At 51.6% G+C, this 23,118-nt stretch overlaps 5 protein-coding genes across 5 annotated transcripts; 4 read left to right on the forward strand and 1 right to left on the reverse strand.

Moving 5' to 3' along the window:
* The first annotated feature begins 1,519 nt into the window (after window positions 1–1,519).
* B0T23DRAFT_191999 (permease family-domain-containing protein) lies at window positions 1,520–4,055 on the forward strand. The gene is made up of 5 exons (XM_062833232.1): window positions 1,520–1,830; window positions 1,892–1,962; window positions 2,070–2,270; window positions 2,327–3,079; window positions 3,143–4,055. The coding sequence occupies exons 1-5, from the start codon at window positions 1,738–1,740 to the stop codon at window positions 3,807–3,809; spliced, it is 1,785 nt and encodes a 594-aa protein (XP_062690775.1). The 5' UTR covers window positions 1,520–1,737; the 3' UTR covers window positions 3,810–4,055.
* Window positions 4,056–4,764: 709 nt separating this feature from the next.
* On the reverse strand, window positions 4,765–7,156 carry B0T23DRAFT_191930 (uncharacterized protein). Its single transcript, XM_062833231.1, has 3 exons — window positions 6,605–7,156; window positions 6,096–6,527; window positions 4,765–6,029 (listed from the first exon to the last, which is right to left on the reverse strand). The coding sequence occupies exons 1-3, from the start codon at window positions 6,716–6,718 to the stop codon at window positions 4,998–5,000; spliced, it is 1,578 nt and encodes a 525-aa protein (XP_062690776.1). The 5' UTR covers window positions 6,719–7,156; the 3' UTR covers window positions 4,765–4,997.
* A 986-nt stretch (window positions 7,157–8,142) lies between these two features.
* On the forward strand, window positions 8,143–11,301 carry B0T23DRAFT_430574 (uncharacterized protein; the record flags this gene model as incomplete). Its single annotated transcript, XM_062840257.1, has 1 exon — window positions 8,143–11,301. One exon carries the CDS (start codon window positions 8,143–8,145, stop codon window positions 11,299–11,301), a length of 3,159 nt encoding a protein of 1,052 aa, XP_062690777.1.
* Window positions 11,302–13,456: 2,155 nt separating this feature from the next.
* B0T23DRAFT_397636 (uncharacterized protein) lies at window positions 13,457–15,494 on the forward strand (the record flags this gene model as incomplete). The annotated part of the gene is made up of 2 exons (XM_062838304.1): window positions 13,457–13,876; window positions 13,953–15,494. 2 exons carry the CDS (start codon window positions 13,457–13,459, stop codon window positions 15,492–15,494), a joined length of 1,962 nt encoding a protein of 653 aa, XP_062690778.1.
* Window positions 15,495–18,117: 2,623 nt separating this feature from the next.
* On the forward strand, window positions 18,118–20,901 carry B0T23DRAFT_192010 (uncharacterized protein). Its single transcript, XM_062833233.1, has one exon. The coding sequence runs from the start codon at window positions 18,325–18,327 to the stop codon at window positions 20,731–20,733; it is 2,409 nt and encodes an 802-aa protein (XP_062690779.1). The 5' UTR covers window positions 18,118–18,324; the 3' UTR covers window positions 20,734–20,901.
* The last annotated feature ends 2,217 nt before the right edge of the window (window positions 20,902–23,118 follow it).

Consider the following 23,118-nt stretch of genomic DNA (forward strand, 5'->3'; position numbering starts at 1 on the left):
CTGCCCACTGGTAGTGTTTCATAACCCACGGAGTGACGATCTCAAGTCAGGAAAACGTGCGATGGACCGAAATGTTATGATCGTCCAGAGCTAAAATAGAGTAAGCCTCACCATGTAGCGCTGCTTGTTGGAGTGGAAGCTTTCGGGAGCTTTCACCAATGCAGGCTGTTCTTCCTATCTCGAGCGAAATCTCATATCGGAGTCGGTCGTTGCGAGAACCTAATCCCTGCTAGTCGCCGGTTACATGACCTATCGTGGGGATTCCAGGGTCCCCTAGTGCGCTCTTACATGATATCAAAAGTCAGCTCAATACAATTAGCGCATAAAACAGATTTGGTGTGTACTAGTACATAGCAGATCGAGGCATATCAAAACCGCAATTTCCAGCCGGAGAAGGTTGAAGTTGTTGAGATGCAGTAAGCAGCCAAACCCTACGTTCAGTCAAGGCTCCCCTCACACGAGCCGAGCTCTTGACTTCCTGCCCTACCTCGAGACGGCAGTGTACATAGTAGCGAGTGAGTGCTTCAGAAGAAGGCGTGGCGTGGGAGATCTGTGATGCAAAAGACCGGAAAACTGAAGAAACCAATGTAACACTCTGCCGAGGGTCAAATAGATTAGCGTGATACTTTTTGCTTACATACATAGTAGTGTAGATACACACGGTACAGAAAACCAGGGTTTCTCGCCCAGTTAAGTGCCATTTCTTCTGTAGACCTTTGACTCTCGCCACCGAGCTGACGAACAGCGCCTTCATAAGATTCTTGTTTTCCAATCCCACTGCAGCAGAGGGTAAGCAAGATGTGCCTTCCTCGAGTATGTTCCAAATAGAAACCGGCCGCTACGCCGACCCCCTGGCGGCGACCCAGGGACTTGAAGAGAAGTCTAAGAAGGCACTGGACGGGTTTAAGAGGCGACTTTTGTGGCCCGTCTTGTCCCCGTCGAGCCGTCTTGCCCTCGCTGCGTGACAATATGGTAGCCAGAACGACAAGGTCATTCCTGTCATCCTGTCTTATGAGCCTGCAAGGTCCGACAGATTCGGGCCAATGCCGTCCATGCAATTCCACTTCTCGAACATCGCCGGTTCCCACATCGCCAAGGATCACAACCCACCATCTCCACGCGAAGCTGGGCCCGGGTGGCCAGCCATCCCATCTCTTCCCTTCTTGGGACGACTTGTCCGCCGCCGGTCGGGAGATAAGAAATTTTTTATCGGTTTTTTTAGCCGTTCCTTTGGGATTTTCGGCTTCCCACACGCGCGGACTGGTCCCCGGTCGGGCTAGCATGCGCCTAGGGTTCCCCATCTGGTAACGTACACTAGACCTAGGTATGTACCTCACAATCTTTGCTCTTCTGATTTATAAAGATGGGCCGCCTACCTCTAGGCCTCGGTCGACTCTTAAGGATTTCTCCTTCCTTCACCAATGCTCTTGCGTTCCTCGCTAGGGTTTGGTGAAAGCTTCGGCAACCGCTCAATGCAAACGTGCCTTGCGCGCCGTTAATAACAACACCGAACAAACCTTTTACGTCGACCGTCCTCCACCCAACAACGATCTTCAGTCAGTTAAGGGATCCGACCAAGATAATCCCCTCCCCGCCAACTCGATCACTCATTGGTCCAAGCTACAAACACTCACGAATCGTCCGTGCTCTTTCGGCTGATCGTCTCCCATTGTCTCGTCGACATTCAGCATCACCCGATTTTCGAGATTTCGCAGCTCGTTGTACCGCCTTGCAAAGATGGGGAAAGTGGGTGATTGGGTTGACACTGTCAACCGCAAGGTTGCCGCCAGCAAGGTTGGATATTGGTTCAAGCTGGATGGCTCTGGACATGTGAGCGCCGTTTTTGGGAAATGAGTGGCCGACTGCCTCTTTGCTAAAACGTCGCCAACAGCCCAAAGAAAGGAAGGGGTCCTACTTCTTCACCGAGATGCGTGCTGGTCTCGCGACCTTCTTCGCCATGTCGTATGTTTGAACCACCACCTCACACACGATATATATATACATATATATATATGTATATGTATATATATACCGGTCGATCTGGGTGCGGTTGTTAACGCTTGTGGCAGGTACATCATTGCCGTCAATTCAAGCGTCGTTTCTGACACTGGAGGAACTTGCGTATGCACGGCAGATCCTCAGGTGGATAGGTGGTGTATCAATGACCCGACCTATGCTATCTGCAAGGCCGAGGTCAAGAGAGATCTCATCACTGCCACCGCCGCCATTGCTGCTTTCGCTACTTTCTTTATGGGTCTCCTCGCCAACTTGTAAGTTCATGATTCTTTTGATCAGTTTCCGTCCTGGCTTGCTGACAATTAAACAGGCCTATCGGCCTTGCGCCTGGCATGGGTTTGAACGCCTACTTTGCCTACACCGTCGTCGGATTTCACGGCCAGGGTCTTGTCCCCTACCAGGTTGCCGTTACTGCCATCTTCGTCGAAGGCTGGGTATTCTTCGGCCTTGCGCTGCTTGGTATGCGTCAGTGGCTAGCTCGGGTTATTCCCCGGTCCATCAAGCTGGCGACCAGCGTCGGTATCGGTTTTTTCCTGACCCTTATTGGTATGACCTACTCTGAGGGTATTGGTCTCGTGGTTGGCGATACCTCGGTGCCCCTCGACCTTGCTGGTTGCCATCCCTCCTCTCGCGACAGTGTCACAGGTGCCTGCCCTGACAGTGACAAGATGCGCAACCCTACCATGTGGATCGGCATCTTCTGCGGCGGTGTTCTCACAACCGTGCTCATGATGTACCGCGTCAAGGGTGCGATCATTGCCGGTATCATTCTCATTTCCATTATCTCGTGGCCCCGCACCACCGAGGTCACCTATTTCCCCTACACCGCTGTTGGCGACGATGCTTTCGATTTCTTCAAAAAGGTTGTCGACTTCCATCAGATCAAGCACGTCCTCAACGTTCAGCAATGGGACATTTCGGGACACGGCGGACAGTTCGGTTTGGCACTCATCACCTTCCTCTACGTCGACATTCTCGATACCACCGGTACCATGTATGCCATGGCTCGCTATGCCAGCCTTGTTGACGAGGAGACTGGTGACTTTGAGGGTTCCACCATTGCGTATGTTCTAACTGTCTTCTCTGTGTTCTGTTCGTCGATTGCTAACATTGTTTGTGTCTGTAGTTACATGGTCGACTCCGTTAGTATCGCCATTGGTGCTATTCTGGGTACTCCCCCCGTCACTGCCTTCGTCGAGTCCGGTGCCGGTATCGGTGAGGGTGGCAAGACAGGCCTCACAGCCATGGCGACTGGCGTGTGCTTCTTCATCGCCATCTTCTTCGCCCCCATCTTCGCTTCGATTCCCCCGTGGGCCACCGGCTGCGTCCTTATCTTGGTCGGCTCTATGATGGTCCGCGCTGTGACGGATATCAACTGGAAGTACATGGGCGACGCCATTCCAGCCTTTGTTTGCATTGCCCTGATGGCCTTCACCTACTCCATCGCTAACGGCCTGATTGGCGGTATCTGCTTGTACATGCTCTTGAACGTTCTCGTCTGGATCATTGAGAAGGTTTCCGGTGGTCGCATTGTGCCCCAGAACAAGGAATTTAAGGACCCATGGGTGCCCGACTTTGGCAGCATTATCCCCATGTGGATGGTCAACGTTGCCAAGGGCAGGGCTCCCTGGAAGATGGATGAGCCGGTCAGATCGATCGAAGGAACTACTGGGCCAGAGCCGGTGCTGGTTGGAGAGAAGGGCGAGAAGGGTGACAGCTCCGCCGGATCGAGGCTAGATTCCGCGACTGAGGTCCCAGCTGAGCTTGTCAACGAAAAGGGCGCCCATCATTGATGATGAATAACATTGATGATGAATAACATGAAAACATGAATGATTTGGATCTAAAAATATGGCATACATTCAGGATACGAAGGGTCGTGATGAGGGCGGGCGTTTGTAATAGTTCATAGACAAGGGGTTGTAAGATAATGGCTGGCGGAAAATGATGCACCATGACCGTATGGTTGAAGATACCAGAAGATACCTAATAAACAATTCAATAAGCATCTGGGTCTCGAGTTCCTTGCAGTGCTTCAATGGGATTGATTACATCTGCCAGAACCCCCCTTCCATTAGACGAAAACACCAGTTTCGCCAGCTAGTTCGCTGCCGTCTGCGTTTGGGAATCCTGCCGCCTGGCATCTGGCTCCGAAGTTCAGTGCTGGACTTTTGCGCTGACGTGGATATTCATTTGATTTCGTTGTTGAAGGTAGTCCAGACTTCAGTACCCTCCCTTGTGGTTTTCTCAACGGGTATGAATCCTCCCCCGGAATCTGTAGAGAACTTTGTCCCACTTGCGGAGCCACAGTGTTTTATCACGCTGAGAAGGCGAAGAATGTGATTGATGTCAGTTTGTTGATCTATTTGGTGATGAATTGGAATAGGGAGCCATGGTGGATCATTGGTTGAAGTGGGGGACGAGGAGAGTGTCATATGCTGAAGGGGTTAAGGGGGGAGTTCATATCCTTGTGTGTCCATCTGATCTGTCTAGGCTTTCCTTTCTTCGTGGCTTCAGTTGCCACCCCGTATAAGACAGAACCTCTACCTCTCCATCCATAGAGGTATGTAGCTCGGCTTCTTCCTCGTTCTCTTTCAATTTCAATATCTTGTGACGTTCGTCAAATCTTTGGTGCGCCAGCCCTCTGTGTAGATGAGCTGTGACAGGAGGAAGGTGAGTTGATGAAAACATGGTTGGTCAGGAAGTGCAGTACATGATTTGATTAAACACTACTTACTATGCTATGTGCTTTGCAAACGTCAGCGCGTAGTCCCGTTTCCCTTACAGCTCGTTTCCCTCATAAACACCTATTTTAGTTTACAAGTTCATACAGATAATATCTCGATCACTCATGCTTCGGCGAACCTCCCTCAATTTCTCATGTTGGCAGTTAATACCCCCTTGTATTCGCTTTCAAACCAAACACTCTTCGCTCACGGTCCGGATGACCCAGCTTCGCAGTAAATAAACAACAAACAAAATCACACCGGCTTACAATAATTCGCCGGAAAATTGCCCCTCCTCCCATTCAACTCCCCAACCCACCAATCCTGATCAGTATTCGTCTTCTTGATAATCTTGATCTTGTCGCCCTCGTTAAACGCAAGATCTCCTGCGCCCTGCCCCGCAAACGCATACTGCGCAACCACGTACTCAACCAGTTGCTGCTGGCTTGTGATCCGTTTTGGCGGCGGTGGTGGAGGGGGTCGCTTCTTGGCTACCGCAAGAGCAAAGTAATCGTTTCCATTTCCGTTTCCGTTCCCATTTGCACTGCCAGCATTCCGAGTAGCCTGGGGGCTATGGGCCCTGTTGATCGACGGAGTAGTCGTCGAAGGAGACCTCGGAAAGGGCCTGTTGTTCTCAATCGTGCCGCGGTCTACCGAGCCTCGGTCGCCCAGGGCAGTAGCCGCGGTGAAGTCGGTAGGCGCTAGGTAATCGAGTCTCCTTTGTTGGTTTTGGCTGCCAGAGTAACCAGAGTAAGAGGAAGCCGGCGGGCTGGAGGCGTAAGAAGATCGATCGGATGCCGCGGGTGACGGGGCACGGGAGGGGTAACCACCTGCAGAAGGGATACGCAGATTGTTGCGTCCGGGTTGACTGCCCCCGCTGCTGTAGGTTGACGCCGCACCGGACGTAGACGGCATTGGTGAAGTAACGCGACGCATGTCGTTTCTCCCAGGTATTATGGCGGAAATCCGGCGGCCTGGGCCCTCAGGGGCCTGTAGAGCCATGGGTGAATGGGCAGCCTTGCCGCGGGCTACGATGCTGACGGACTCGAAATCATCCCGCGCGGGAACGAAGGCAGCTTCCCATGCCGCCACCACATCGGACATGGGAGGCGGAGGCGAGGGGAACCCAGACTCCATGCAGTAGCCGTGAATGGTCGTATAGTATAGCCCCAGGAGGCGATTCTGGATGAGAACCAAGGCTGCAAGCAGAGAAGGTACCAGGCTGAAAGAAGCGTTTATGATGGGGGGCAGGGTCGACTGGAGGTGTTCGTCTGCGATGGCGAACTCCTACGTGCATAGTTAGTATGGCTGATAATAAATCAAGTGGACTGCCTGTGGCTAGAGCAGACTTACATCACCTGCCTGGGCCATCTCCACCTCGGCCTTGGCCAACGAAGCTTCCTCCTTTGGAGTCCTTGTGTGCTTTTTGTGAAGCTTGCTGACTTTGTCCTGGGCCCTTTCGTAATCCAGTCTCTTGTTCTCTCGTTTCTTGATGGTTTTGCGAATTGGGGCGATACAATCCCGTGCTTCCACAGCCGGTCGAATCACCCGGTCTTCAATCGTGCCGATTTCCTCTGCTAACTCCGACTTGAGTTCGCCAAAGGCCTGTTTCAACCTGTATGTCCGCTCGAGTTGTAGCCGGGGTGTAGGAACTGATTCGCGTCCATGGCCGTCGGAGGCGCCAACAATCGGGTCGTAGAGGCCTTCGAGCTCAACGACAAACTGCAGTTGGTGGTGGACGATTGAGGCCCAGGCATCCTTCCAAGCTCTGGAGTTTTCGAGGAGCTGCACCACGAATCCAAGTCAGCACCAGTACCAAGGGTGGCCGGTTGAGCGGGGATGAACAGCAATGCTGAGCTTACCCTTGCGAGGAGCTGGTCCGCGTCTTCGTACTCCTTCAGTAAAACAGAGACCGCAGCATTGTTACCGGGGCCTTTGCTTCGAAGCTTTGTGAATTGGCGCTGCACAGACTGCATCGTGTCTTGTTGGGCAGTGCGAAAGTAGGCGGGCGACTGGGACGCCTTTTGTTGTGTACCTCGATTGCCTGCTGTCTAAGTCGGAATTGGAGGCTGGATAGCCAGAGACAAGACACCCCTGAAAAGATACAAGGCGAAGCTAATGCTGATCCGCCGATCAATGGGTGATAGACGGAAGCTTTTTGGGGAAGCGGTTTTCGATGCAGATGTCCTTGTCGGAGGATGAAGTGGATTTGCGATGATGACGGGCATAGGAAAGAGGTCCTGTCGTGAAGAAAAATGTTGTTCGCGACAACCCCAGGGTGTTGCCGGCAGGACTAAGTAGGGAGCTTGAATTAAGCAATGACACCACCGTAACGCTTGGCCAGAAAACTCGGTTGATGACTGTCTCAAGGTAGTATCGTAGAGCTAGAGAAGGTAAGATCAAGTGCTGAATTGGGTCGAAAAGCTGTCCCTTCGCCCAAAGGATAGCTCGGAGCAGGTAAATTAGTAACGAAATTGGACATACGTATGATAAAGAGGAAGTGGAAATTAGAGGTGACCACCTGTGAGTAGTCAGTTGTTTATGGAGACTCTACCTCGACTTCTAGGTAGCAGTAACGGCTATAGACGACGGGATAGTCATGGATGGGTACCTAGGTATATACGAGCATCTATGAATGCGTCGTCATCCTGTCCTTTTGATATTTGACTGGTACTATGGCCCAACACGAGCTGGCAGAAGAGGAAATAGGGACCTGAAAGTCATAATGATGCCGGCCGACGGACCGTGGAAATGAGGGGGCGCCGCCGTGCAGCTGCATCGATGCGCTGCAGAAACAGGTGAATCTGTTGAACTTTTAACTTTCCAAGGCCTTGAAGACATCTATCTGCCTTGATGCAGTGCTACCGACGATTGCATAAACACAGCCTACTATGTTATGTAGGTCTGCTCCTCGGTAACACTTTCAAGAATCAGATAACGACAGAAGATCTGGTGAACTTTTTGAACAGCGCCACCCAAACTGGGCTCCAGAAGTGGAATGGGAGGAACACAAATGACAAAGGGCTGCTGCCAGCGTAGCGTCACTGCCATGGCGCGAAACAGGGGGATGCCAGACTTGTTCTTGGCAACGCGGGCGGGTGATTTGCAGCACTTCACCACATTGTGGTCACCTGACTGCGCGATTGAACGCGCCTTCCTTTGCTGAAGCGACCCGTCGTCGCGTCCACCTGGCTGCGTTCAGTTGCCCCTGTGGAAATTTAGGATACCAGAGGATAGTGTAGACGACGTCTGCCTCCAGGGCCCCGAAGAGGACCTGGTTATTTTGCGACGAATGCATGACAGTCGGGCTATCCGCCACCACATCGACGACTGCCAAACACAGTCGATAGCGGGACAATAAGACGGTCGTTCCCTTGCGACATGCCCATCGTCAGCCACCATGGCATCGGTCGTGTCCTCCGGGCGCTCGGATGCTGGGGCTAACGAGACAAGCAGCACTGCCGAGGTGCTTGAGTTCCTCTGCCTTTTCACTCACGACTTGAAAAGGAAGCAAAAGAGGTGGCAGGACGGCCGCCTCAAGTACCACACCTTCAACAGGCGCGTCATGGTCTACGATGACCGCGGACATTATGTTGGTGATATGCACTGGCGCCGTGACTGGGACTTTGACGAGGGGGAAGAAATTGAGCTGGAACGGGGCGGCGTCATCGTCCAAGTTGCCGAATGTGTGGCACGTCAGCAACAAGATCTCTCGGAATTGATAGACAAACGGGCGAAAGAGAAGGAGCACCGCCAGGCGCTGATAGCATCACGGCCAGCCCGTCCTACTCCCGCGCATACACCCCTCCGAGTCACACCGAGGAATAATGCTCAACAGGATCACTTCCAACTTCGACACCGGCCTCTAAACCAGCTTCTTGGCACCCCGACAGGCCATCACGGTCGCGCTCTCGTACCAGACGAATCACCTTTTGAACAACGACACGACATCGGTGGATCCAATGATGGGGCTGACAGCTCTAGGCCGTCAAAGAGGAGACGGTATGAAGACACACCTCCCAGCAAGATGGGCTATGCACAGAGTTTGTTCGGCGCGTCCCTGACCTTGTCCGGGGCACCTGCGAGCTCGGCACCACTGCGGCGCCCTGTGGTAGCCAAAGTGCAGACTAGACGGGAACCTTCTCCGCCACAGGAGGCTGGCCCTCGGCAGCAAGATGAAAGTGATGCGCCCACTCGAACGACTCATACCATGCGTCCTAACCGCATGACGGCTCTCAGACTTGATAACATGTCACGACCGAGACCCGCACCAGCGGCACCACCTGAAGAGGGTTTGTTCGTGTCACAAGAGGACCACAGTGATCCTGTTTGGGAGACGTCGTCAAATCGTGACGACCAGAGACATCACACAGAGGACAGCAATACCCGCCCTTATGGACGTTCCAGTTTCGTTACTGGACCCACTACGAGTGAAGCAGCATACAGTTCCAAGTCCCTGCAAATTGCCAAAGGAAAGGGTACATTGCTATCGAGCATCGGAAAGGGCTCTGCATCGCTAAACAACAACACGAATGCAACCTCTGTGCGCTCTCGTTTGACATATTCGAAGAAGGACAAACAGACCATCTTCCTGGACGGCGACGACGACGACGGCGGCGGCAATGAAAATGAAGATAGCCGTAAGCAGCGCAGTGATGCCTCTCCACCTCCCAGATCAGTTATTGGGGGTAGCTCGAAACGTGCCGCTCCTGTTGCAGGGGAGATACATGACAACAAACGCAAAAAGACTACGTCCGTGAACAAGTTCGTTACCGACAAGGGAGCTCGACAAAATCCACAGAATGAATCAGACCCGGTGACAACTCAAGATGAACCAATGGCGGAGCTAAAGATCAAATCACGACAAAAGCGTGGTTTATTAGTACTGTCAGAGAAACCGAAGAGAGCCCAACGTCCAGCCAAAAGCCCCAGTAACCAGGTTGCAGTCGAGCCCATGGAGACGCGTACAACAAACAACAAATTTGCGGTTTATCAACAGAGTGTTCCCGACGACTCAGACGATGACCCCTTCGCTTTCCCGATGCCTGTCATCGACACCATTTTGCCACAAAAAAACAAATCGCGAGATAGTGGACGACCTGGACTCCTCTCGGAGTCTCACAGGGACCGACCCGTCGCAAACCAAGATCAAGGCGAGTCAGCCGCTGTCGCCGCTACGAATTCACAGGCAAGCCCAGCAAAGAATAGGAATCAGCAAGAAGGCCAAACTTTAGTGAGCGACTCCGACTACACTTTGAGATCCCACCACTCTCACGCTGCCCAGAGCAAAGAGGATGCTCAGCCAAAGGAAGTCAAAGCCAAAAAGAGCTTTGAACCTCCTGAACCCAAGGGGAAAGCACACATCGAAGTGGACAGCGGAAAAGAAGACGAAGAGATATCAAGATACCCACGAAGGCGTAGAACCACACGAATACCAACCTCGCCCGTGTCTAGTGATGAGAGCAAAACCAACGAGCCCAAATCGGCTGCAGAAAGTACTGATGAGGAGCTACCCCAAGTGCCTGTTGGTCCACGCTTAGCCAAGCTCGCCAGGAAAAGCATCAAGAGCAGAGAGGTGATTGGGTTCGTTCCTTCTAGCTCTCCAGTCATCAACATACACAAACAAGCCGAACCAGTCCCTGGTCATATCCCAGGAGAGTCTTGTTTAGTGGCTGAGGAAAGCTCAACTTTGCATAGCAGCAACACGAAAGATGACATTACGCCCCACAGCCCAAAGGTAACAGTGGCAGAAGATAACGCAGGACGCACTGAGAAGCCCGAATTGATGTTACCACTCCCTGGTTTAAAAGACTTGGTTGATCCCGCTTCCCTACAACAACCCAACGGGCTTTCTGAGAAGACCTCTCTTGTGGTTACGAGTAGTGACAGCAACAACGTCACTCCTGGAGACGGCCCCTCGGCACTATTCACGGATAACCAAGCGCCTGGCAATCTACTAACCGGCCACACCTCAAACGTTGCCAACAAAACAAGTGGCAACGTTCCGGCCGATAATGCGGCATCGGCCACAGTCCGCAAGCACAAACTACAGCTGGCGCAAAAGATTAAGGAACCTCCATTGCCTATGCCAGATCAGGCAGGCTGTGATGATGGATCAGGAACTAAGGAATTCCGAGCAAAGGGCGAAACGGCAATGTCATCTTCACACGAGAGTCGTGTGAAGGACAAACGCCAAATTGACATTGCCGTCAGTGTTCCGGTTCCACTAGATGGTTCTGTAAAGACAATGTCGCCCGTTGACAATTCATCCACCTCTGTTGCTACAGCGCGGATCGTAAATCCAGCTACAAGAGGTCGCAAGGCAGCACTAAAGTCTCATGCAGCAGGCCAGGTACCGCAATCCATTCTTCCGGCTGAGCCCGCTCCAGAGCGTGTAGTTCCACGAAACCGTGAACTATCACGGCATGAGACCATTGGATCCGGTGCTGAAGAACGGCCAAAGCGGAAGATGACCTTTCCCGGCTTCACTTCTGCTCGAGCAGGCGGCCCGTGGAGCAGAGAGGCACATGACCTATTGGAAACGGGGCGACCGGTTTGAAAAGACAATTGCCGCCATTACCTCTGGCGTGAAGCTAGCATCAAGCAAAGCTCCATTGTACCAAGCCGCACCACCATAATCCAAGCTCTCTACATGCTTCCACCCTTCAAGACGCAGAAAGCCCAGTTGGTCGACGTCGACTGTGCCTAGGAATGGATCATTATCGCCGATTGGCACAGCAGTATCATTTCAACAGTGAGGAAGAAGGACCTGCCCGCTGCAATATTGATTTTTCTCTCTTATTTTTTTTTATGTGGCTTCCCTCGAAATCGTACAAAGTCACAAGACAACATATGCATCCCAGTTGACCTTTTCATTGTGCGTCAAAAGGTGGTTGAGATTGTAGTTAGGGCCTCTATAATTGGTCGCCGGTACCTGAACGGGCACTCCTATAATAACTAAGCAATGCAGCCGACGACGCATGTCCTACCCCAGAAAAAGGGCACCTATGCGAGCAATACGAGGACCAGTCAACTATCTATGCAGCGAAGCACCGACGTGAAAAGCACCATTGTGTAGGTTGTTCTCAAGGTTGCCAATGACGCGTTTCCATCTCCAGGTACCCGGAAGGATCCGGTATTCAGGAACAGGGCTCACGACATCACCAAGACGTCCAGGTGACACCTTATTGTAACCTCTTGGCAGAGGATAATTGGGAGTCGATTGGAACGTGGGGCGAGCTTACTTCTCTCGACCTTCTCCTGCCTCACGCTCTGGTATCCGCACATTCAACGCACAAAGGCGGCGATGGCGTTCATCTGACAATACTAAAGACCAACGGCAAACATACCCGTACCTACTCCTCGAGCCCGGGTACGACGACAGCTTGACCATCGAAAAGGAGCCGGACGACCCCCACAGCTGAGCTTGGAGGTAAAGTATTTCCTTACTACCTTGCCAACTCCCGCCACATACACCTCACACCGATTTGTACATCAAGCCGACTTGTTCCATGAACGATCGGAAAATGTCTCACTGAACGGTCTGTTTTACCCGACGGATATTTGCTTGACATGAGGGACCAAGGGACGTCTATTTTGTAGGGCTCAGCCGGTCAACGCTTTAAGGCATACAACGGGGGCAATCATCATATGAGGGGTAAACATGAACAGCCACGAAGCTGTTCCGTGCTCAGCTTGCCCGGTAAATAGCTTATGTGCAATCCAGGCATGGACTTGTCAAATTCTGTCGTTGTACCAGAAAAAATTATCCAGAGTTGGAAATTGTCTTTTGGTCTCACTTCCGTGATGTTCACTGACCTCGTCCATGACAAATTTGATGAGGTCTTGAGGCCACAGCCTTCGCGGCGGTTTATTTCTACGACCATTCGGCAAAGGCCTCAACAATCTTGTCAGGGACGACCTGGCCTTGTTTGGTGCGCGCTTTACTGACCATTGAAGACAAATATGGATGGTAAAGCCTCTTGCCAAGTGGAAAGAGGCGCAGGAGACCATTATGCGCCAATTGGAAGGGCGGCCCATATTCCAAAGGGGCAGGATGAGGCTCGAAGCTGCACACAATTCGAGGTATCGACAAACGACTATAATATGAATGGACGCTGTCCCATGACGAGAATTCAAAGTAAACGTCTCTTCCACGCTTCTTATTCCCCAACTTCCATTGCTAGGAATCATCTTTGTTCAATTCACTTGTGTTTGTCGCAGTCGCGCGCACTTTCGACAGACAACAGGCTGCTAATGTCTGCCTGAGGGTGTGCCTAGCCCCCTGGTTTTTTGTGTACCGTACGTACTCTCACCGGAAAGGGTTCCCAAAAAAGTTGAAGAGGCACATACTTATCCTTCTGTTGAACTAGTTTTCCTCAACCTTTCTGTTTGCTTGCTTTTTTCATTGAAAAAGACCCTCCCTATTTTTCTTTATCGTTGATTCGGTCTTGAAACCATATTCTCTTTTCCCCGTGGCTTGTTGCCTTCAAGTCTGTTCCTCTCTACTCTTTACACGAAACAGCACCAGGCGTAGGACACTTGCGTGTCGCAGCCTTGTACACTCACATCTCCTTCATCCCCCCACCTATCTATACCAAGTCTTCGGCCTTCCGCTCAGCAGACCGATTCTATCGTCAACCCTTGTTCTCATCATTTCTTTCTCAACCCGTCTCAGCAGCTGCAAAAAAATCAAGCTATAACCCATCAGCGTCATGTTCAGGGGCGGTTCAACCAAGCCTGATCAGGGCGCTGAGGGATCACGAAAACCACACCAGAGCCCACAAGCTCAAAGGGCCTACAACCAGATGCGGGATGTCGAGGAAGAATTCAAACGTCCAGGGCACTTCAGAGAGGCCCTGCAGCAGCGCGAACGGGGAAGACAGAACGGCATCAGTGACAGTCCCTACCTCGAGATCCCATCACCCCATATTAGACGACATAGATCGCGTACTGGTTCAATCGGCAGTACTGGCCCAGCGTCAACACAAGGCTCGGATGGAGGAGTCGAGGACAGCGGGCGCAAGAGGCGTGGTCATCGTACCAAACCTTTGGAAGAACCCCAGAGACTTAGAACGGCATTTATTCGGACGTACGTTGGTGCTTGCGGAGAATGTCGCACACGTAAAGTCAAAGTATGTTGTCCACTCCACCAAACAAGCCCGTAGTTGATAGCATAGAATGGCTGACTCTTGTTTGTGAAACCGTCAGTGCACACATTTTGATGACACCGAGCTCGAGGCAAACTACCAGGCATCCAAACAGTCAAGACATCCATTAGCCCCAATGTCACCAAGGCCCCAGGTTCCCATCAGTTCGCCGGGGCCATATTCCCCAGTTCAGTGTCCAAACGAACTTTTCGGAGTTGGTAGCCACACCTCTGGTTGCCCTAACCAGCCGATCGTCAATCACCACGACCATCTACCCGACGACATCGTGCTCGAAAGCCCATCAACACTGGTCAATACTTCCAGGGAGCGTTTATTCCTTTCACGCGAAGACGCCCAGATCAGCGTTAATCCATCCTATAGCCCAACCTATAGCCCAGCATACTCTACCCCTCTTGGCTTTGATGATTCATTCCTCAACTCTGATCCCGTTTCTCCGATGCTGTCCTCGTCAGCTTGTTCTGTTGGAGATGTTGACAAACCTCTTGGCTTACTCATCAGCAACTCTGCCACCAACAACCTCATCTGGGAATGCAAACGAGGGGCCGTCGATCCATGGGCAGTTACGCGCACCGATAGCGAATCGTATCAATGCCACGCACGCTTTCCAAACCACATTTCTTTTCTGGATCATTACAGGACTCAGCACGAGCCCTTCGTCAACGAGAAGATAGTACGTAGATGTACGTGCTGCGGCTATTTCGAAGGGCCTTTCGCTTCGAGATGCACAAAATGCCAAAACAGCTTTCACTTCGTCTGCAATGCCTCTGGCCTGTTGGACACATGGTATTACGGTACCATGATGTCCCCTGCTCCCAGTTTGACGGCTGGCACATCGACGATAACCACGGGGCAAGGCTTCGGAAACGGACTGCTGGGCCCTCCATCGTTTGTCGGATCCAACTCTTCCGGACCCAACTCTCATGTATCCAACTCTTACGGATCCAACTCTTACGGTATCTACGGCAGCAGCTATGCCGGCTCCATGAGTAATCGGACTTTTGGAACAGCACCAATACCACGGTCTGAACACGCCTCTGCTCACCAAGCCCACCATACAACCCCAAAACTCGATCTTGCTCGTGCTCACCACAACAAGAACTCGATCTCTCCCACAAAGGAGGACCACCCAACAATACCTCGCCTCGACCACCACTACTACCACCACCACTACTACTTTCCCAAAAAGCCATTCTCATTCGCGAAATGCCGCGCCTTCCCAACGACAGTTTTCCTGATTTCTGTATCAGCTGAAATCTCGTTGGATCTTATAAATCCCAAGCTCAACTTCTGCCTTGCATTGGTGCACTTTCTCATCCTGCTGCTTCTACTTCCTTTGGGCTTTTCAGACATGAATCCCACCACCGCCTCCTCTTCATCGTCTATGATTGAGCGGATTGCAGAAGGGACTTTGCGATATGTTGGGTCAATGAGGCGGCATGGGCACATACCGTTCGTGCCGGTTGTGCGTATTGCCGTTGGGGTGTTGGGGATGTGGATTGTGAGATCTGGATCTCAATTTGTCCAAGAGGTTGTTGCTGTGGAGGGAGTTACAAGTCTGTTACCGATGTATTTGATTGCATAATGAGTGGTCAAAGGAAGGCGGAACCTCTTCTTCTCCCGACTCAAGACCCTGATCTTTTTTTTTTTTTTTTTTTTTCTTTCCCTTGTGCCTCTAAGATTCGGTTCGCCGTCTGGTTCTATCGCGGTTGTGTTTCCAATTGTTGATGTCTCGCTCCATCATCATTTATTCGGGGTTTGCCACTGGTCTTTCAACTCCTTGATTTTATCAAGGCTCGTTCCATGTCCTGCAGCCTCACTCTTAGTACATGCTTCAGGGAGCAGCAGCTCAGCAAGGGATGTCGTCGTTCTGGTTCATGGGCTTTGTTGTTTTGCGTCGGACCTTGCCGATTGATGAATTAAGCTAATGTAGTCAATAACATGTGGCTTAATTTACATAACGAGCCACTGGTTCGAGCAGCCGAGCTTACGCTGATTCTGATAACATGATGAGGATGGTTTCGAAGGGGACATGGAATTTTATATACTGTCCAGGCAGGACATGAGAGAATTAGATAATCCAGCTAGCCTATACTATTCTACATCCTAGCTGGAGACCACTGGCTAGCCCCGCGTGTTCGCTCCTCGTTTCCAAGTTCCAACTATGAATGGGACTAACAGCCTCACGGGCGATGTTGTCCCGATAGGACAGCAAGTGCCACTATTCCCACACACATCTACATGGTAGGTGGACGATACTGGACACCAACCGGACAAGGCTGTTAATTGTAAGGTGATGGTCGGTAATTAGCAGTGGTTGCTAGTTCGCTGTTATCAATTGATGGTTACGAGCCCCCTCCCCCCCTCGAGGTTTTCGTCTTGTTCCTTGCTGGGTTTGAGGTGTTGAAGAGTCACACACAGCCACCACCAGCAATCGCGAATGGGGTCAGACACAGCCCACTTCCCGATTCCGATATCCCACGGGGTCGCATTGATGCGATTTGCAGACAGCGTCAATGGGCGGGAAGGTTGCAGAGTCATCGATTCAAGCTTTTCTGTTTTGTCTAACTGAACCGTACCCGAGCGAATGGACGAGCAATTGTTGTCACCGTTGATGTTTGGAGAATCGAAAGAGGAAGGATGCTCACGCTGCAGTGCTCTGGGGGACCCTTGCCCGAAAAGAACCCAGCATGTGCAAGCCTGGGTAAATGGCCAATCAACGAAGCGCAATGAAAGAAGACTTGGAGCAAAGCCTGGCTTGGCGCCGCTCCCCACCTTACCCACTTTCGAACGAGCCGACCGATGCGGGAATGGCTTCCCTGTTGCGGGTTTCGGGCTCTCAAAGTGAGATGGAAACGGGCTTGTCAACAGGCACGACACTTTGTGAAAAAAAAGGCAGCCAGGACATCAATTAGTTCTCTGTGTTGCGTCGGCTACATATGTACTACCTTCCACTTGGAATCAAGGGTTCAATTGACTCATACGCATATGCATATCTCGTTGAACCCACATGATCTAGGCACACATACCTTGAGGCCAACAGGCTGCCGTGTGCTATGTACAACACGCACTGACGAATGCGACGAACAAGAAACGCCAATGCCGGAAGTCTGCAAGGCGCCGAGTTGCCAGCCCTCTCCCAACTTTTGAAGGGTTGCTTCGAGTGGAGCAAGCAAGCGTCGCACCCACCTAGAATTGCTCGCCGTGTCCGACCATGCAGGCTGGGTCGATGAAACACTGGCCGCTGGAATATTTTGTAGACATGGTGTGGCCGGACTTGATTGACATTGATGTTCAACATATGGTCAGCAGTCCATCACTACCAGATCCAATTGGCACATGTACTCTTGGACATCCTCTACATAGTGGCCTTTTCTCGAACCTCAAGAGCCCTCGCTTCAAAACTCTTCAACGGGCGAGAACCGTTATCTCACACAACAATGCTGGTTTGTTTGTCAGTTTGGCACTTCCACTATGAGTTGACTTGTTACCCTTTCAAGAGAGAATTGTCCTCCGTCTAAAGCGACATAGGATAATGGCAAGGGTTTGTGACGCCACAGAAGCCTCTTATGGGTATTCTCCAACTGATTCCTCTCTCCGTCAGCTTCAAGACCTTCAATATTGGAAGATAGGTAGGCCTTTAGCTACTAACAAGGTTGGGTCGTATGTTGGACGCAGCTGCGATGCGGGTCAGACCTACACACAAAAAAAAGAAGACCAAGAAGTAGCTGGCCAAACTGTACTAAGACCAAAGAGGCACGCCGGCTGGCCTTGCAGTGATTGGCTAGTTTTGTTATGCAAGCTCCCACTGTCTTCGCTGCGCCCGCTCGCATGTCTAATGAACCACTGGTCAAAGATTCCGTCCGCTGCTTTGCGCATTGTTGAAATATCGGGGATGACTCCCATCGGCCGACTCTTTTTTGCTCTTCTCTTTTCCTCCTTTTTCCATCGAATTGAGATCACACAGTCACTCCGGCTTCCCAACCACAGGTGCCCCTGACGGACATCCCCCCTTCGTCCTTCGACACTCAACAAGTGTCCAAGCAAGCCGTGTTAACCACCTTGGTGGACAAACCACGAGGCAGTCGTCGCAGCAGTCGAGGAGCATCCCCCGTCGTCGTCAAGCAACACGGAGATCACCCTACTGCCCTGCCGGTACCCCACCAATCTCAAGTTACCACACCCACGACAAGCAAGCAAACCCATCGGTATCGCTTAGCCAACAACAACCTTGTTTCAGCCGCAGCATTCGAACTTTTCAGAAGCTCCGGCACATATTCTCATTATAGAACCATCACCAAGAGATAGCCAATTGATCTGGCCCACCCAGGCGCAGTCACGAGACTTTGCTTACCTCAACCTCAACACTTTGTCTCCAGCAATTTATCCCCGAGACCCCTGAGACTCTGGCTCCAATGGCTGGCATATCTCGAACCAATTCGGCCAACGCCTTCATGGAGGGCTTCTCGGTCTGCCAGGCCAACCTTGGCGAGGCCCTCACCTGGCTCCCTGCCATGGGCACTCCTGAGCTCGACGACATGATCAACGCCTTCATCCCGGGCCCTGCATCCATCAAGGACAAGCGTGCCCACATCTCCATGGACTTCCTCAGCTACTCGCAGCGCACCGGGTTCAACTTCAAGTTCTACCCCGTCCCCTCGACCTCCTTTACCTCCGCCAGCATCGCTTCTTCAGCCAGCTCTTCGCAGTTCGTTGACTCTGGCTACGCATCTAGCTTCAACGTCTCCCCAGTCATTTCCGACTCGAGCGCATGGACCCAGTCCCCGGCCTCTTTCACTTCCCCAGCCGCCTTTGACGACGCTACCAGGATAGCAAAGGCCCGCTCTTCGACCTCCACCACCAAGAAGTCAACTTCTCCTAGTGGTCGACAGCACGTCGTCGACTTTGCCAACCACCCCGGCATGCGGATCATGACCAAGGATGGCCGAGATGTTACCAACTCAGCCTCCCGGGGATGCAAGACCAAGGAGCAGAGGGACCATGCTCACCTCATGCGCATCATCAAGGCCTGTGATGCGTGCCGGAAGAGGAAGGTCCGTTGTGATCCCAGCCACAAAAAGCGGGCTGCCTCGCACACATCTCCCGCTGCGACCGAGTCGAAGCCCACCAAGAAGCAAAGGAAAGAGACAGCGGAAGCACCGCCGCCTGCTCCAGTTGTTGTTGAGACCACTCCCGAGTTGCTCGTCGTCAACCACTTGGAGAACTTCGATGCTGCCACATTCGTCATGCCCTCTGTTGAAGGAATCGAGACGGTCGATGATAACTTCTGGAACCGGTACCTCAACTTCGACCAGGATGTCTTCCCCGACTTTACTCCTGGCGCCTTTGATCAGTTCACTCCTTCCCAGGAGCTCTTCTACCAGAGCACCAGCTCCTCATCGGCCGCCTCTCCGTCGCAGGTATTCACTCCAGAGACCCCGGTACACACTCGCCCTTCACCGGCAATTGCCATCGAACCGGTGGTTGCGACGGCCGCTCCGGCTCTGCCCTACCTAAACCCGGGCGTTCCGCATGGTACCGAGTTTGTTGACTTCAATCTCTACTCACCACCTGCCGACTTCTCTCTCGACGAGGAGCTCCTCGGCCTTGGCCAGCAACAGTCCAATGCACCTTTCGACTTTGGATACGCCGATCAGCAATACTTTGGCGATGCCAGCGTCGTTGCCCACAGGACTGAGTCACGATCCAGTTCATCTTCACCATCCGTATCCGGAGTGATACCAAGTCACCAACGACGGCCACTTGAGGTATACGGCGGACTCCCTGGAAGTGAAGACCTACCGCCCTCGAGCAACGTATCGCCAGCTGTACAAACCCCCGGTCAACTGACTGTGGAACAACAACAAGAACAACAGCGCTATCACCAACATGCATCAGGTAATGAGAGCAGGGTAATCCCACAAAGTTCTGATCAGCAATCTGTAACAATTGGCTCAGGAACGCTACGTATTCCAGCTTCTCCTGTCTCCAACGTTACGAGCGACACGTTGACGGCGCTGAATGTTCGACATGCACCTCATAACATCGACAGATCTGTGATGAACGTCGGCCGAACGGATCTACACCGGCGTTCACCGATTGCATTGCAGTTTGTGAATGCCGGTGAATCGGTGAACGCCGGTGCCACTACCCAACACGCATCGCCTGCTGAACAACAATCTCGCGCCGCGACGGTGGAGACGTCTGCAAGGTTGAAGTCACCAGTCAACTACAAGAGCTCTGTCCATCAAGGACAGAAGCAAGGATTTGCTGGTCTCCCGGTAGACCTCTCGACAACATCCCGAGATGTCAGCAGCGGCATTTGCCACAGTTCTGCCTCCAACTCGACCCGCTTGGGGACAACAACGACGGCCTCGTCACAGTCTTCCACAACCACCACCATCTTGCCAGGCCGACGAGAAAGCGGCGACGGAGAAGGATTCACAAAGATTGGAGCAAAGCTTTCCAGCTACACTACCTCCGCATCATCTTCCTCTCAATCCTCCTTCTTCCCGCTAGTCGTGCTTGGTCTCGTCTCTTGTCTCGTGGTAACTGCTTTGCGGACATGCTGCAGCCACATCAACGACAACTGGGGCGGTCATTTCGACCCCCTTAACACTCTGTTCATTGCGAGCATGTCCTTGTTCTCACTTTGGTTACAATCATCATTCCGATGGCCAGTCGATCCCGACACCCACACCACAAGTCATGCCTCAGTCCAAGGACTCTTCGGCTCCTCAGTTTCCCGACAAGCCAAAGCGCTTGTTGCGGGTAATTCGTCCTTTGTCCGGATGGTGTCTAGATCACGATCGATCATGATCTAAATCACCTCGGCTAAGGCTGGAGTTGGAGAAAAAGACTGGTGTGATCCCATCTGATTTGATTGTTGACAATTGTCGGGTTCCTTTCATGGCATGCAAAGCATATGATTCAGTTTGTTTTTCAGTTGTCTAGCGGTGTGCAGCGTTTGCGAATTTACCACGATACCCCAGAAAGTTCTTTTTTTTCTGAGCTTGAGACATGTTGTCGTTCTCTTTTCTTTATTCTGTCGAGAGAGAGAGAGAGGACGGTGATGCTTTTTCATGATGGCTTGCGAAGCGAGTTGACTTGGGTTGATGATGTTGGACTGGTGATGTGACAGCAACTCAGACAGGGCGGGATGAGAGGGGAAGAGGACTTGCTAGGTAGAGATAACTCGGGCTCTATTTTCATGGGTTTATGTCGCAAAGGTACTGGGCAGTGGCAGTGTTGGCTCTTACTCTCCTCGATCTGGTGTGACTTGCTCAGTCATCAGTCGATTCATCAATACACAAGTCGGTCTCCTTTGGAGGCCGTCGTAAATTATACTCTGCTGTCCCCTTCGTATGGTGAAGTGTAAAATATGGTCTTGATCAACTTCACATTGCTGTAGGTGTTTGGATCTGTGGTCTTGTTTGTGACGTCGAACTTGCTGTGGCTCGTCCACGACAGAATAACTGCAGCCGGGCCAAACCGCCAACTCGATGACAGTGCCGTAAACGCTAAGACGGATTCGCATATTCATCTTTCTTTTGTTCTATTCGTTTGTCCTTATAGTCTTCCATTGTCCTCAAAAGGTGTTTACGCACCTACTAACTGGTGGGTGTCTTGTCTATTTGCCGATGACATCGTTTTCTGGAGTCCACGTTTATGTGTTTGTCCTGACTTTGTTTGGCCAGCCGGTAGTCGCTGATAAGCTGATAAGGATTGGGTTGCAATGAAATTGTTAGTGCAAAGCGCCGCACAGACATGCAATTATGCAAAACATTACACCAGACGAAAGTGGAGCCAGTTCGCCCTTCCATTCAAGGTCTAGCCCAACAAAAGTCTGCAGCACATGCAAAGTCGCAAAGAAGGTACAACATGGACAACGGCAACACAAGTTTGATGTTGGCCCCGTCGTGGCCACTTTCGACTTGAAGTTGTGTCTGTTTGGTTTCAAAACGTTCTTTTTATACTTTTTCTGCCGCTGTCAATATCCATCCATTGTCATTTGGCAGCGCTTTGTGGCGTATAAGCGCGGTAACGTCTACCGATCTTTACGAGCGGTACCATATCGACCCTTCCTGAGCGAGGTCGAGACGGAAATTGAAGTCAATGTAGGTCCCCATTTGTTCGCTTTTGTTCTGCTGCTTCTCTTTGCTTTCCGTCCTCAAGTCTAAATTGAGCAATAGACGTGTTCCTACAGTGAACATTGAAGATGGTTTTCTTTGGATGGAGTAAGAGTGAGCAGAGGTAGAGGTTAGATACGCCCACATCCGGTCAGAGTGGGCCTTTTTTTTTTCTCGAAACTCGAAAAGCTCTCACTCACCAATCCTTGTCCTCTCCGTTCCCTGTTACTCTCTTTTGAATTCATTTTTTTTTCTCTTCATGAATGAGCGCACGACAAAACTAACAACACCAAACGCTTGCAGAGTGTTATTGGCGACACCTCACAACTACTGAACGGAGCTGTTCTGTTCTGTTCTGTTCTGTTGGTGGCCGCAGTTCGCCGTTTACATACATACTAGACAGACATACACTCCCGCAACGGGACGGAAAGAAAAAGTCACTCGTCCAAAGTTCCCATCGTTGGCCTCACACACAAACCCAAGACGGGACACAGACACACGGCAGCGTAACAGAGTGCGGACCCGGAACCGCAATATTGGATTGGGGTTGACCGACGGGAGTTGGAGAGTTTGAAAGGGTTTTGCTCCCGAGAATCCTCAAGGTGTTTATTCGTTCATCCAAGATTCCAGGTCGCTCCTTCCAATTGCTGCGCCAGCATTATCACCAGCAACCAGTGACGCACCCAAGCAACATCGATTGAGCAAGTTGCTCCATTTCCAACAAGAGCATCCATTCACCGATCCTCAAGCACAACCGTCAGAGCAGGGTGGCAGCTTGTCATTTGTTGCAAAGAAGCAGTTCGATTCGTGCTGCTGTTGAGGCAAACTTGTCGTTCTTTGCGCATCAAGTTTGACTGAGTGTCACCAGCTCGTTGGCGTCACTTGGTATTCAACAAATTACCTGCCCCTTTATCCTTAACGCTTAGACATCAATATCACGGAGAGGAACGAATAGAAGGTGTGGTGGAAATCATATCGAGAGAAAATTTGCAAGACGTGCAAGAAACTGCAGTGTCGGCAAGTGGCGGGCTTTGGAAAAGACAAAAAGGAAGGAAGGAAGGAAGGAAAGACTAAAGTAAA

Source organism: Neurospora hispaniola, assembly GCF_033458365.1.
Source record: "Neurospora hispaniola strain FGSC 10403 chromosome Unknown B0T23scaffold_6, whole genome shotgun sequence".
Lineage (NCBI taxonomy): Eukaryota > Fungi > Ascomycota > Sordariomycetes > Sordariales > Sordariaceae > Neurospora > Neurospora hispaniola.